The 16496-nt window shown below is 50.5% G+C and overlaps 1 protein-coding gene across 1 annotated transcript in view; it reads left to right on the forward strand.

Annotated features, from left to right (window-relative positions):
• LOC140394729 (cation channel sperm-associated auxiliary subunit delta-like) overlaps nt 1-16496 on the forward strand; it is a 96709-nt gene that overhangs the window by 22018 nt on the left and 58195 nt on the right. Inside the window, exon 3 of the mRNA XM_072481947.1 lies at nt 276-352. Coding sequence (XP_072338048.1) covers nt 276-352 — 77 coding nt within the window. The remainder of the gene's footprint in view (nt 1-275; nt 353-16496) is intronic.

Consider the following 16496-nt stretch of genomic DNA (forward strand, 5'->3'; position numbering starts at 1 on the left):
CACAGTTAATGTAACTGTTTAAAAGAAAACATTTTGGTCACAGTTATGTCATGCTGCCTATTATAAGCAGAAATGCACAGCATATCAGGTGGGTAGCCCATGAATTGCACTGACCTATCCTCAGATTAATGTAGAGGGATGATCTATGTTAGAACTAAATCATAATATTTTCCTAAAACAGGCAAACGAAGATTGACATTATTTTTTATTGGTAAAGTTTGCATAATTTTGGTGTTGGTTACTTATATTCCATCTCTATGTTTTACTTTGGGCAGGATTTATTAGAAGCGTCATATAATTTTCTACAGATAGTTAGCCATCCATGTGACCAAGATGTGGCTCTATATATAAAGTAAGAATTTATTCTGAAGTATTAAAGCTAGAATTAGATTTTGTGTATGATGTGGTGTTATAATGAAATTTTTAAAAATAAATAAATTGATGCTTGAACTTTTAGTATAAAATGGAGAGTGTTTGGTTTTAATGCTATAATCTCCCTCAATGGAAGCTACATGTCTTAACTGAAAGAGAGCAACTGGTGAGTGGAGGTCAGTTGCTTCTCAAAGGAATGGATGGTTATTGAGGATGGTATGGTGGCACAGTGATTCGCACTGCTGTCTCACTGCGCCGAGGATCCGGGTTCAATCCCTTTTTAAAATAAATTTAAAGTGCCCAATTCTTTTTTCCCTCAATTAAGGGGCAATTTAGTGGGGCCAATCCACCTACCCTGCACATCTTTTGAGTTGTGGGGATGAGACGCCTGCAGCCATGGGGGGGAATGTGCAAACTCCACACGGACATTGACCCGGGGCCAGGATGGAACCTGGGTCCTCGTCGCCGTGAGGCAGCAGTGCTAACTACTGCGCCGCTTTGCTTCCTCATGATTAGCTAATCTACTGTGTTGAAAAAGGACTTAGGGAAGTAGAGCGCGATTTACCGGCTGTTCACGCCGGTGGGATATTCCAGTCCCATGCCGGCGCATGGATTTCCCAGCGACTAGGGGTGCTGTCACCGTGAAATCCCGTTGACAATGGCTGGGTCCGCTAGGGGGCTGCCACCGAAAAAAAGTCGGAGGGTTAGTCAGCAGGTTCCTCTTGATCGTCTGCACTCTCCCTGCAAGGGAGATTGGGAGTGAGCCCCACCTCTGCAGGTCTTTTTTTAGTTTCTCCACCAGACTCGTCGGTTCCACTTGTGGATCAGTGTCCAGTCGTGGGCGATTTGGATCCCAGGTAGTGGAATTTCATCTGGGCCAGTTTGAACGGTAGTCCCCCCAGCTCTGCTCCTCCCCACTGCGGGTTCACAGGGAAGATTTTGATCTTACTCCGGTTACGTTTGTAACTTGAGAAGGCTCCGAACTCCATCAGGAGTTTCATTATTCCTTCCTTGCTGGCCAGGGAGTTGGCGATGTAGAGGAGCAGGTCACGTGCATAGAGTGAGACTCATGCTCCCTGTCTCTCCTTTTGGTACCTCCCCATCCCTTTGCCGCTCTGAGGGTGATTGCCAGTGGCTTAATTGGCAGGGCAAACAGCAACAGGCATAGCAGGCATGCCTGCCTCGTACCTCTGTGTAGCCGGAAGTATTCAGAGCTGGTGGTGTTTGTCCGTAGGCTCGCCATGGGAGCGCTGTACAGTAGTTTCACCCAGGAGGTGAACCCTGGCCCAAATCCAAACCGTTCCAACAACTGGGCGGCACGGTAATACAGTGGTTAGCACAGTTGCTTCACAGCTCCAGGGCCCCAGGTTCGATTCCCGGCTTGAGTCACTGTCTGTGCGGAGTCTGCACGTTTTCCCCGTGTCTGCGTGGGTTTCCTCCCACAGTCCAAAGATGTGCAGGTTAGGTGAATTGGCCATGCTAAATTGCACTTGGTGTCCAAAAAAGGTTGGATGGGGTTGCGGGGATAGGTTGGAGATGTGGGCTTGGGTAGGGTGCTCTTTCCAAGGACCGGTGCAGACCCGATGGGCCGAATGGCCTCCTGCACTGTAAATTCTATGATTATAAGACCATAAGACCTAGGAGTGGAAGTAAGGCCATTCGGCCCATTGAGTCCACTCCACCATTCAATCATGGCTGATTTCAACTCCATTTACCCGCTCTCTCTCCATAGTCCTTAATTCCTCGAGAAATCAAGAATTTATCAACTTCTGTCTTAAAGACACTCAACGTCCCGGCCTCCACCGCCCTCTGTGGCAATGAATTCCACAGACCCACCACTCTCTGGCTGAAGAAATTTCTCCTCATCTCTGTTCTAAAGTGACTCCCTTTTATTCTAAGGCTGTGCCCCAGGGTCCTAGTCTCCCCTGCTAATGGAAACAACTTCCCTACGTCCACCCTATCTAAGCCATTCATTATCTTGTAAGTTTCTATTAGATCTCCCCTCAACCTCCTAAACTCCAATGAATATAATCCCAGGATCCTCAGACGTTCATCATATGTTAGGCCTACCAAATTCTATGAACTCTGAGGTACCTCCATTCGACCTAGTTTAAGGCCTTTTCTGCTTCCTGGGAGATGATCACATTTGATGTTCTCTTCCTGGGTGGAGTCATGATCATGTTCAAAGAACAAAACAAAAGTACAGCACAGGAAAAGGCTCTTCGGCCCTCCAAGCCTGCGCCGACCATGCTGCCCATCTAAACTAAAATCTTCTACACTTCCGGGGTCCGTATCCCTCCATTCCCATCCTATTCATGTATTTGTCAAGATACCTCTTAAACGTTACTATCGTCCCTGCTTCCACCACCTCCTCTGGCAACGAGTTCCAGGCACCCACTACCCTCTGTGTAAAAAGACTTGCCTCGTACATCTCCTCTATACCTTGCCCCTCGCACCTTAAACCTCTGCGGGCATCTGATGTTCACTGTTAGCTGCCTACCCTTGACAAAGCCTGACTGATCCTCCACGGCTAGCACTGGCACACAGCTCTCCAGCCGCTTCGCCAGGTTCTTTGCGTCAGTGTTAAGGACTTAGATGGATCACAGTGACCTCCGTCAGACCTTTTGTCTTTTTTGGAGAATATTGGTATTGAGGCTTGATTTCATAGAATTTACAGTGCAGAAGGAGGCCATTCGGCCCATCGAGTCTGCACCGGCTCTTGGAAAGAGCAACCTACCCAAGGTCCACACCTCCACCCTATCCCCATAACCCAGCAACCCCACCCAACACTATGGGCAATTTTGGACACTAAGGGCAATTTATCATGGCTAATCCACCTAACCTGCACATCTTTGGACTGTGGGAGGGAACCGTAGCACCCGGAGGAAACCCACGCACACACGGGGAGGATGTGCAGACTCCGCACAGACAGTGACCCAAGCCGGAATCGAACCTGGGACCCTGGAGCTGTGAAGCAATTGTGCTAGCCACAATGCTACCGTGCTGGCCACTGAACCAGTGTTGATGGCAGGGTTCCCTTTGCTAATACTAGTTAATGTTTTCCATGACTTCCCTCCATTCTAATCGTGCTTCCAGGTCCTGTCTCCAAAATCCCCCATGACAGGCATGTCCAGTCATTCGAGGAACTATCTCATCTTCAAGTCTTCCTCTGGGGGCTCGAAGATGTACATTTCTCGGTAGAAGGTTGCAAAGGCTTTGTTGATCTGTTCTGGGGCTGCAATTGATTTGCTGCTCCTGTCCCTTACCTGGGCTATTTCCTTGTGGCTGCCTGCTTTCTTAGCTGGTGGCCCAGCTGACGACTGGGTTTGTCTAAAAGCTCATAAAATGTCTCCCGTGACTGGCGGAGCTGGTGCACTGCTTTCCAGCCATTTGGAATGGGCGTCTACTATCACAAAAATCATTGAACCCGTAAACGGCCCTGCAAAATTGACATGAAGTCGTGACCATGGTCTACCCGGCCATTCACATGGGTGCAGTGGGGCTGCCGGTGGCACCTTCTGCCCTTGTTGGCATTCTTGGCACCGACCTCCCAATGCTGCTATGTCTGTGTCTAGGCCCGACCGCCAGATATAGCTCCGGGCTAACATCTTCACTTTTGAGACTCCAGGGTGTCCATGATGTAGTTCGGCCAGTATGGCTCAACGGCCTTGACTTGGAACTATTACTTGTGCTCCCCATAGCACTATCCCGTCTTCCACAGTGATCTGCTCTCTTCTCCAGTAGGGGTGGAATTCCGCCTGGACTAGTCTTTCCATCTCCCCGTTACCCCTTTGTGTCCACAAACAAATATATTGTGAGACCACCAGAAGGTAACTGCAGCCTGCTTAGTGTGTCGGCGTTTGCCACCAGGGATCCTGGCCGGTGCTCCAGTTGATATTGGTATGCTGCCAGTAATAGGGCCCAGCGTTGGATCTGGACTGAAGCTGTTGGTAGCACCGCTTTGTCTTCTTTCAGCAAGCCCAGCAATGGCTTGCAGTCTGTGATTATCGTGAATTTCCACCCATACAAGTACTGGTGAAGTTTCTTCACTGCGAAGATCACAGCCAATCCTCCTTTTTCAATTTGTGCATACTTTCGCTGTGTTGTTGCTAAAGCCCAGGAAGCAAATGCTCTAGGCCGTTCCTGTCCGTTTTGTCCTCTGTGTGCCAGAACTGCCCCAACTCCATCTGGAGACGCATTGCAAGTGAGCACCAACTCTTTCCTGGGGTCATAGTGTGCCAAGACATTTTCTGAGGAGAGCCACCTTTCCTGTGACCGCTCAGCCTATCTCCGTCACCGGAATTCCCAATTTTTTTTTTATTGCTCCAATGTGATCCCTTCATTTGCTTGGGCAAGGTTTTTGAGTGGGGCAGGGAGGGCGTGATTGAGAATGAGTTATGCTTGGAAAACATGAAAGTCCATGGGCGGGATTCTCTGTTTCTGAGACTAAGTATTGGCGCCAATACAGAATTTGTGGACTTTCATGACAGCAAAATTGGTGCCACACCTCGATCGATTTTGCTATTGTTAAGGGGCTAGCACTGGCACCACATGGGGAAGGCGTTCGATCGGGTGGAATGGGAGTATCTGTGGGAAGTGCTGGGACGGTTTGGGTTCGGGCAGGGGTTTGTGGATTGGGTCCAGTTGCTGTAGCGAGTGTTAGGACAAATCAGGTGAGTTCGGGTATTTCTGGCTATGCCGTGGGACAAGGCTGGGGTGCTCACTCTCCCCGTTGCTTTTAGCATTGACTATGGAGTCACTGGCAATGGCCTTAGAGCGTCAGGGAGTTAGAGAGGGATAGTTGGGGGGTGGGGGGGGGGGGGGGGGGGGGGGGGGGGGGCTGGTGGGGAGGGAGAGATGGAGCACAGGGTCTCGTTTATGCAGACGATCTGCTAATTTACCTATCGGATCCACTGGGACGTATTGGGGGTGTTATGAACATTTTGGAGGAATTCGGCTGGTTTTCCGGATATAAGTTAATCATGGAAAAGATTGAGGTCTTTCCGATCCAGGCAAGGGGGCAGGAGAAGAGGTTGGGCGAGCTGCCGTTTAAAGTATTGAAGCGAGCTTTAGGTATCTGGGTGTCCAGGTGGCGCGGGGATGGGAACAACTACATAAATTGAATTTGGCACAACTGCTGGAACAGATGAGGGGGGAGAGGTGGGGCGTGCTCCTGTTGTCGCTGGCGGGGCGGGTGCAGACAGTGAAAATGACGGTACTCTTATTTGTCTTCCAGAACCTCCCGATCTTCATTCCAAAGTCTTTCTTCAGGAAAATTAATGCTCTGAGTTTAGCGTTTGTGTGGGTGGGGAAATCTTGACGGGTAAAGGAGGTCTGCTGCAGAGAGGGCACTTGGGGGCGGGGAACGGCAGGCTGGCCTTGCCAAATATAATGAACTATTAGTGGGCAATGAATATAGCCATGGTTAGGAAGTGGGTGGTGGGAGAGGGGTCACCATGGGAGCAGGTGGAGGCAGCCTCTTGTAAGAGCACGAGCTTAGGGGCATTGTTGACCGCCCCTCTGCCATTCACGCTGGCCAAGTACTCCACGAGCACTGTGGCGTGATGGCCCAGAGGGTGTGGGTCAGTGGCGGCAGTAGCGGAGACTGGAGGGAGCCTCGGTGTGGGCACCGATCTGCGGGAATCATAGGGTAAGGTATCCAAGATTTACAATGGACTGGGAGGGAGCCCCGAAACAAAACATAGAACATAGAAAAATACAGCACAGAACAGGCCCTTCGGCCCACGATGTTGTGCCGAACCTTTGTCCTAGATTAATCATAGATTATCATTGAATTTACAGTGCAGAAGGAGGCCATTCGGCCCATTGAGTCTGCACCAACTCTTGGAAAGAGCACCCTACCCAAAGTCAACACCTCCACCCAACACTAAGGGCAATTTTGGACACTAAGGGCAATTTATCATGGCCAATCCACATAACCTGCACATCTTTGGACTGGGAGGAAACCGGAGCACCCGGAGGAAACCCACGCAGACACGGGGAGGATGTGCAGACTCAGCACAGACAGTGACCCAAGCCGGAATCGAACCTGGGACCCTGGAGCTGTGAAGCAATTGTGCTATCCACAATGCTACCGTGCTGCCCTTAAGAACAAATAAATCTACACTATATCATTTTACCGTAATCCATGTACCTATCCAATAGCTGCTTGAAGGTCCCTAATGTTTCCGACTCAACTACTTCCACAGGCAGTGCATTCCATGCCCCCACTACTCTCTGGGTAAAGAACCTACCTCTGACATCCCCCCTATATCTTCCACCATTCACCTTAAATTTATGTCCCCTTGTAATGGTTTGTTCCACCCGGGGAAAAAGTCTCTGACTGTCTACTCTATCTATTCCCCTGATCATCTTATAAACCTCTATCAAGTCGCCCCTCATTTTTCTCCGTTCTAATGAGAAAAGGCCTAGCACCCTCAACCTTTCCTCGTAAGACCTACTCTCCATTCCAGGCAACATCCTGGTAAATCTCCTTTGCACCTTTTCCAAAGCTTCCACATCCTTCCTAAAATGAGGCGACCAGAACTGTACACAGTACTCCAAATTTGGCCGTACCAAAGTTTTGTACAGCTGCATCATCACCTCACGGCTCTTAAATTCAATCCCTCTGTTAATGAACGCTAGCACACCATAGGCCTTCTTCACAGCTCTATCCACTTGAGTGGCAACTTTCAAAGATGTATGAACATAGACCCCAAGATCGCTCTGCTCCTCCACACTGCCAAGAACTCTACCGTTAACCCTGTATTCCGCATTCATATTTGTCCTTCCAAAATGGACAACCTCACACTTTTCAAGGTTAAACTCCATCTGCCACTTCTCAGCCCAGCTCTGCATCCTATCTATGTCTCTTTGCAGCCGACAACAGCCCTCCTCACTATCCACAACTCCACCAATCTTCGTATCGTCTGCAAATTTACTGACCCACCCTTCAACTCCCTCATCCAAGTCATTAATGAAAATCACAAACAGCAGAGGACTCAGAACTGATCCCTGCAGTACGCCACTGGTAACTGGGATCCAGGCTGAATATTTGCCATCCACCACCACTCTCTGACTTCTATCGGTTAGCCAGTTCGTTATCCAACTGGCCAAATTTCCCACTATCCCATGCCTCCTTACTTTCTGCAGAAGCCTACCATGGGGAACCTTATCAAATGCCTTACTAAAATCCATGTACACTACATCCACTGCTTTACCTTCATCCACATGCTTGGTCACCTCCTCAAAGAATTCAATAAGACTTGTAAGGCAAGACTTACCCCTCACAAATCCGTGCTGACTTTCCCTAATCAAGCAGTGTCTTTCCAGATGCTCAGAAATCCTATCCTTCAGTACCCTTTCCATGACTTTGCCTACCACCGAAGTAAGACTAACTGGCCTGTAATTCCCAGGGTTATCCCTAGTCCGTTTTTTGAACAGGGGCACGACATTCGCCACTCTCCAATCCCCTGGTACCACCCCTGTTGACAGTGAGGACGAAAAGATAATTGCCAACAGCTCTGCAATTTCATCTCTTGCTTCCCATAGAATCCTTGGATATATCCCGTCAGGCCCGGGGGACTTGTTTATCCTCAAGTTTTTCAAAATGCCCAACACATCTTCCTTCCTAACAAGTATTTCCTCGAGCTTGCCAGCCTGTTTCACACTGTCCTCTCCAACAATATGGCCCCTCTCATTTGTAAATACAGAAGAAAAGTACTCGTTCAAGACCTCTCCCATCTCTTCAGACTCAATACACAATCTCCCGCTACTGTCCTTGATCGGACCTACCCTCGCTCTAGTCATTCTCATATTTCTCACATATGTGTAAAAGGCCTTGGGGTTTTCCTTGATCCTACCCGCCAAAGATTGTTCATGCCCTCTCTTAGCTCTCCTAATCCCTTTCTTCAGTTCCCTCCTGGCTATCTTGTATCCCTACAACGCCCTGTCTGAACCTTGTTTCCTCAGCCTTACATAAGTCTCCTTTTTCCTCTTAACAAGACATTCAACCTCTCTTGTCAACCATGGTTCCCTCACTCGACCATCTCTTCCCTGCCTGACAGGGACATACATATCAAGGACACGTAGTACCTGTTCCTTGAACAAGTTCCACATTTCACTTGTGTCCTTCCCTGACAGCCTATGTTCCCAACTTATGCACTTCAATTCTTGTCTGACAACATCGTATTTACCCTTCCCCAATTGTAAACCTTGCCCTGTTGCATGCACCTATCCCTCTCCATTACTAAAGTGAAAGTCACAGAATTGTGGTCACTATCTCCAAAATGCTCCCCCACCAACAAATCTATCACTTGCCCTGGTTCATTACCAAGTACTAAATCCAATATTGCCCCTCCTCTGGTCGGACAATCTACATACTGTGTTAGAAAAGCATCCTGGACACACTGCACAAACACCACCCCATCCAAACTATTTGATCTAAAGAGTTTCCACTCAATGTTTGGGAAGTTAAAGTCACCCAGGACTACTACCCTGTGACTTCTGCACCTTTCCAAAATCTGTTTCCCAATCTGATCCTCCACATCTCTGCTACTATTGGGGGGGCCTATAGAAAACTCCTAACAAGGTGACTGCTCCTTTCCTATTTCTGACTTCAACCCATACTACCTCAGTAGGCTGATACTCCTCGAACTGCCTTTCTGCAGCTGTTATACTATCTCTAATTAACAATGCCACCCCCCACCACTTTTACCACCCTCCCGAATCTTATTGAAACATCTATAACCAGGGACCTCCAACAACCATTTCTGCCCCTCTTCTATCCAAGTTTCCGTGATGGCCACCACATCGTAGTCCCAGGTACCGATCCATGCCTTAAGATCACCCACCTTATTCCTGATGCTTCTTGCGTTGAAGTATACACACTTCAACCCATCTCCGTGCCTGCAAGTACTCTCCTTTGTCAGTGTTCCCTTCCCCACTGCCTCATTACACGCTTTGGCGTCCTGAATATCGGCTACCTTAGTTGCTGGACTACAAATCCGGTTCCCATTCCCCTGCCAAATTAGTTTAAACCCTCCCGAAGAGTACTAGAAAACCTCCCTCCCAGGATATTGGTGCCCCTCTGGTTCAGATGCAACCCGTCCTGCTTGTACAGGTCCCACCTTCCCCAGAATGCGCTCCAATTATCCAAATACCTGAAGCCCTCCCTCCTACACCATTCCTGCAGCCACGTGTTCAGCTGCACTCTCTCCCTATTCCTAGCCTCGCTATCACGTGGTACCGGCAACAAACCAGAGATGACAACTCTGTCTGTCCTGGCTTTTAACTTGCAGCCTACCTCCCTAAACTCGTTTATTACCTCTACACCCCTTTTCCTACCTACGTCGTTGGTACCAATGTGCACCACGACTTCTGGCTGCTCCCCCTCCCCCTTAAGGATCCTGAAGACACGATCTGAGACATCCCTGGCCCTGGCACCCGGGAGGCAACATACCTTCCGGGAGTCTCGCTCGCGACCACAGAATCTCCTGTCTATTTACCTAACCATTGAATCTCCTGCAACTATTGCTTTTCTATTCTCCCCCTTCCCTTCTGAGCCCCGGAGCCAGACTCAGTGCCAGAGACCTGGCTGCTAGGGCCTTCCCCCGGTAGGTCATCCCCCCCCCCAACATCATCCAAAATGGTATACTTGTTTTGAAGGGGAACGGCCACGAGGGATCCCTGCACTGTCTGCCTGTTTTTTTTTCCCCTGACTGTAACCCAGCTATTCTTGTCCTGTACCTTGGGTGTGGTTACCTCCCAGTAACTCTTCTCTATCACCCCCTCTGCCTCCCAGATGATCCGAAGTTCATCCAGCTTCAGCTCCAGTTCCCTAACACGGTCTTTGAGGAGCTGGAGTTGGGTGCACTTCCCGCAGGTATAGTCAGCGGGGACACCGGTGGTATCCCTCACCACCCACATCCTACAGGAGGAACATGCAACTGGCCTAGCCTCCATCCCCTCTTACCTTACAGAATATAGCTGCCCTGTGGACCAACTGGATCTCCGCCCTCCGACTCTGCTCCCAGTCAGCTGCACTCTCTGTAAACTCCTGGCTCTCTTCTCACTCTTTGCGGAAATGTAGGAAACAAAATGAAAGGAGCACCTTACTCCCTCCTCACTTAACTCCCTCAGTCACCAAACTCTCACTATAGCACTCAAATGCACCAAATTCAGCACTCCCTCAGTCACCAAACTCTCACTATAGCACAAATCATCCACGTATGCTCGGCTTAGCCTTAGTCAATTCAAAATACTGCATAGGGCGCATATGACGGTGGTCAGGATGCCCGGAGGTGGAAGCCATTTATCGACTTCTTCAAGGACAGTTAAGATGTCAGCGGGGGGAGGGGGTGGGCGCAAGTGTGGGTAAACTCTTTGTCACCAAACAGAAGGCGGCAGGTGACATCTTGGATTTCACCAATGTCTTAAACCTGAATCTACAATTCAAAAAACTTTAAGCATGGATCTGAAATGCACTCTTCCAGATAAATTTGAACTGACTCAAAGCCCAGATCAATCACATAACTGGGGACTTTGGAGTAAAATATTCCTTAGATATATTGTCATGTAAGAGTACCCTTTAAGAAATGGGTGTTTAAGAAATGTACCTTTAAGAAATGGAGCTGCTCATGTTACTGGAGTGATGTCAGAGTGTGGGTGGAGCTAAGCTCTACTTCTGCTTTTTTTAGTTTCAGTTTGAGAAAAGCTTGGGTGTGTCTGTGAGCTGCACTGCTGTTGATCTCTGCCATCCAAAAACTATTTATGGATCATTTGGTGAATTCAGATGAAGTATAAATGTTTTCAGTCTTGAATGTAAACCCTGATGTGCTCCTGTTTGAAGGTTTGTTAAGTCTTTTGAATGTTAAAGGGACGGCATACAGATTACTTAGTGTTGTATTCTTTGGGGAGTGTATTGGATTTACTGGTTGCTAAGATATTCACTGTTTGTTTTAAAAAGGTTAACTTGAGTTCATAGAATAAACATTGTTTTGTTTTAAAAACCACTGGTCCATTTTCTGCTATACCATACCTGTTGAGTGAGCCGTGTGCTCCCCATACCACAATCTATTAAAAGTTGTGGGTCAGGTGAACTCCATGATACCCTTTGGGATTCTCTAAACCCTGGCCCATAACAATATGATTGCTTCAGGTTTAGATAAATGATAGAAGCTGCTTTACCCAATAGGGCCGATAATGGATGATATTGCCAGACAAGGAATTAATGATTCATCTGCTGAATTTGAAGAAGTACTAAATCCATTTGCCATATCCAGTAACCGGGTCAATTCATTCATGACTGATCTGTATAGGATGCCTGAAAGCTGCCAATATGAAGATCTAAAATCTGAGCTAATCAGAGATTGAATATTTGTAGGTGTAGCAGACAAGGTGCTCACAGAAATGCTATAATTGATAAAAGATCTAACCCTCGGGAAAGATATCCGGATCGTTAGGCAGTATGAACTTGTTTGAAAGGAGGTCCATTTTATGAAGAGAAAGGAAACTTTACAAAGGAAACTCCACAGGCCTGTTATTTGAACAGCACAGAAACACAGACACTCCAAGCCATGAAGCAATACCCTAACTCAGTGATCTTCAAAGTCGGGAGCGTGTCCTGCGGGAGGGTCGTGGGTGTGTTGGGGATGGTCGCAGAGACATCTGTTGCGGCGCTCCCGATTGCGCAAATTCACGTGCAACAACCGCAGTAGATGGCTTTTAATTATGCCGGCTGCAAGCGGCCTTTTTGCCATATGAAAAAAATGCGGGCGCACAACACGTGTATGTCCGCTCATTGGTGCGCATGTGCAAAGTTTTGCGCATGCACATCGATGAGCAGGCACGCATGCGCAGTGTGGCCGCATTTTTTTTATATGGTTAAAAAGGCCACTCACAGCCAGCATAGTTTTAAAAAAAATGTTTATTTAAAGTTTTTCCAACAAAAATTTTCAACCAATTAAACACCCCCCCGTAACAGAAAAGAAAAAGAGAAAAGAACAGAGCAAACCATAAACATATCAATAAAACATAACACAGAACTTATACAATGGGTTTCTCCCGCACATATTAACCCTCCCGTATGCTTTTTACAAATACCCCTGGGAAAAACCCCTCCCCCACCCGTCCAAATACCCCCCCCCTGAAAGAAACCCCCCCCCCCCCTACTCTCCCCCCCCCCCCCCCCCCCCTTCCCTCCCTGGGTTACTGCTGCTGCTGACCGGCCTCCTTCTAGCGCTCCACGAGATAGTCTAGGAACGGTTGCCACCGCCTGAAGAACCCCTGCGCAGACCCTCTCAAGGCAAACTTTATCCTCTCCAGCTTAATGAACCCTGCCATGTCATTTATCCAGGCTTCCACACTGGAGGTCTTCACGTCCTTCCATAATAGCAAGATCCTCCGCCGGGCTACCAGGGACGCAAAGGCCAGAATACAGGCCTCTTTTGCCTCTTGCACTCCCGGCTCGTCCGCCACCCCAAATAATGCCAGCCCCCAACTTGGTTTGACCTGGACTTTCACCACCTTGGACATAGTCCTCGCGAAACCCCTCCAGAACCCATCCAGTGCCGGGCACGACCAAAACATGTGGACATGATTCGCCGGGCTTGCCTTCTCAGACCCATACACCCGAAATCACCCTGGCCTGAATACTCTGTGCCGGGAGCGACGGGAATTCCCTCACCTGCCGCCTCACAAACACCCTCACTTGCATTTACCTGAACGCATTTCCCGGGGGTAACCTGAACTTCTCCTCCAGCGCCCCAAGGCTCGCAAACGTCCCATCAATGAACAGGTCCCCCATTCTTCTAATCCCTGCCCGATGCCAGCTCCGAACCCCCCATCCATCCTCCCTGGGACGAACCGATGGTTCTCCCGGATCGGGGACCACACCGATCTCACCCCTATGTCGTCTCCACTGCCCCCAGATCGTTAGCGTTGCCGCCACCACCGGACTCGTGGTGTACCTTGTCGGCGAGAGCGGCAGCGGTGCCGTCACCAGCGCCCTCAGGCTCGTTCCTTTGCAGGACGCCATCTCCAACCACTTCCATGCCGCCCCCTCTCCCTCTATTACCCACTTACGGATCATCGCTACGTTGGCTGCCCAATAATAGTCACCCAGATTCGGCTACGCCAACCCTCCTCTGTCCCTACTACGCTCCAGAAACCCCCTCCTTACCCTTGGGGTCTTGTTTGCCCTCACAAAACCCATGATGCTCCTACCTACCCGCTCAAAAAAGGCCTTGGTAATCATAATAGGAAGGCACTGGACCACAAAAAGAAACCTCGGGAGGACCATCATTTTAATCGACTGTACCCTGCCCGCTAGCGAGAGTGGCAACACATCCCATCTTTTGAAGTCCTCCTCCATCTGCTCCACCAGCCGCGTCAAATTAAGTTTGTGCAGGGCCCCCCAGCTCCTAGCTACCTGGATCCCCAAGTACCTAAAGCTCCTTTCCGCCCTCCTCAACGGTATGTCGTCTATCCCTCTTCCCTGGTCCCCTGAATGCACCACAAAAAGCTCACTTTTCCCTACATTGAGCTTATAGCCCGAGAAGTCCCCAAACTCCGTTAGGATCCGCATGACCTCCACCATCCCCTCCACTGGATCTGCCACATACAGCAACAGGTCGTCCGCATACAGCGACACTCGATGCTCCTCTCCCCCCCCCGGACCAGTCCCCTCCATTTCCTGGACTCCCTTACTGCCATGGCCAAAGGCTCAATTGCTAATGCAAACAACAGGGGGGACAAGGGGCACCCCTGCCTCGTCCCTCGATACAGCCGAAAATACTCCGACCTCCGCCGATTCATAGCCACACTCGCCACCGGGGCTCTATATAGGAGCTTAACCCAACTAATAAACCCCTCCCCAAACCCAAACCTCCACAACACTTCCCAGAGATACTCCCACTCCACCCGGTCAAAGGCCTTCTCCGCGTCCATAGCTGCCATTATCTCCGCCTCGCCCTCCACCGACGGCATCATAATCACGTTTAGGAGCCTCCGCACATTGGTGTTTAGCTGCCTGCCCTTTACAAATCCCGTCTGGTCCTCATGAATCACCCCCGGGACACAGTCCTCAATTCTCGTAGCCAGCACTTTTGCCAGCAACTTAGCATCCACATTGAGGAGCGAAATCGGCCTATAAGACCCACATTGCAGTGGGTCCTTGTCTCGCTTCAGGATCAGAGAAATCAGCGCCCCGGACATTGTCGGGGGTAGGGTCCCCCCCTCCCTTGCCTCATTGAAAGTCCTCACTAGCAACGGGGCTAACAGATCCGCATACTTCCTGTAAAACTCAACCGGGAACCCATCTGGCCCCGGGGCCTTCCCCGCCTGCATGCTCCCCAGTCCTTTAACCAGCTCCCCCAACCCAATTGGCGCCCCCAAACCAGCCACCTCCTGCTCCTCCCCCCTCGGGAACCTCAGTTGATCTAGAAATTGTCGCATCCCCTCTTCCCCCGTTGGGGGCTGAGATCTGTACAGCTCCTCATAAAAGTCCTTGAATGCCTCATTTACTTTCACCGCACGCCGCACCGTAGTTCCCCTGGTATCCTTGACTCCACCTATCTCCCTCGCTGCCATCCTCTTACGGAGCTGATGTGCCAGCATCCGGCTCGCCTTCTCCCCATACTCGTACGTCGCCTCCTGTGCTTTCCTCCACTGTACCTCTGCCTTCCCTGTGGTCAACAGGTCGAATTCCATCTGGAGACTTCGCCGCTCCCTAAGTAGTCCCTCCTCGGGAGCTTCTGCATATCTCCTGTCTACCCTTAGGATCTCCCCCCCAACCTCTCCCTTTCCCTGCCCTCTCTCTTCTCCCTGGGAGCCCGGATGGAGATTAACTCTCCCCTGACCACCGCCTTCAGCGCCTCCCACACTACCCCCACCTGCACCTCCCCATTGTTGTTAGCCTCCAAATCCCTTTCAATGCACCCCCGCGCCCTCCCGCACACCTCCTCATCCGCCAGTAATCCCACATCCAGACGCCACAGCGGGCGTTGGTCCCTCTCCTCTCCTAACTCCAGCTCCACCCAGTGCGGGGCGTGGGCTGAGATGGCTGTTGCCGAGTACTCCGTTCCCTCCACTTTCAGGATCAGCGCCCTACTCAAAACAAAAAAATCTATCCGGGAGTAGGCTCTGTGTACATGAGAAAAAAAAGAAAATTCCCTGGCCAGGGGCCTAGCAAATCTCCACGGATCTACTCCCCCCATCTGGTCCATAAACCCCCCAAGCACCTTGGCCGCAGCCCCCCCCCCCCCCCCCCCCCCACGCCTGCTGACTAGCTATCTCCTTTTCTAGGCCAGACCTGTGCCCGCGCCTCCCACACCCTCCGGTCCCCCAGACGGGGGACCCCCGTCCCGACCACCTCTTCTGTTTCCAGTTCCCCATCGGCCAATGCAGCAGCAACCCTATATCTCCCCCCGCTAGATCCATGTCTAGCTCTTTTGCTCCCCCCATAACACTCCCGTAAGTCAGCTGACTCCTGCTGACCCCGGCCTCCCCTGCCATCCCGTTGACCCTCCCCCCCCGTGTGGGAATCTCCCCTCCCCCTCCTCGCAAGCAGTCAGTGTGCGCTCCTCCATCCCCCCGTCCTTCCCTAACGCGGGAAAAAGCCCGCGCTTTCCTAACCCGGCCCCGCCCCCTCGGGCGCAGCTCCTTTTGCGGCCTTATCCCAATTCCCCCATCCCCGGGCCTCCCCTCCCTCCAGCACCGGTGCCCACATTCTCTCACAGTCTCCCCATCAGATCTCTTCTCCCATCCCCATCCATCACCCAACCCGTGGAACATTCCCTGCGCATAGTTAAAACCCTGTATACAACCGACATCCCCTCCACAACCACAGACCCTCAGTTTGAGTCCAATTTTTCAGTTTGTATGAAGGTCCAAGCCTCCTCAGGCGTTTCGAAGTAGTGGCGTCGATCCTGAAATGTGACCCACAATCGCGCTGGCTGCAGCATTCCGAACCTCACCCCCATCCGATGGAGCACCGCCTTGGCCCGATTAAAACCAGCTTTGCCACCTCCGCACTCCACTCCTGATAGATTCGGATCTCCGTATTCTCCCACCTGCTGCTCCGCTCTTTCTTGGCCCATCTCAAAACACACTCTCTATCCACGAGA

Source organism: Scyliorhinus torazame, chromosome 18 (assembly GCF_047496885.1).
Source record: "Scyliorhinus torazame isolate Kashiwa2021f chromosome 18, sScyTor2.1, whole genome shotgun sequence".
Classification (NCBI taxonomy): Eukaryota; Metazoa; Chordata; class Chondrichthyes; order Carcharhiniformes; family Scyliorhinidae; genus Scyliorhinus; species Scyliorhinus torazame.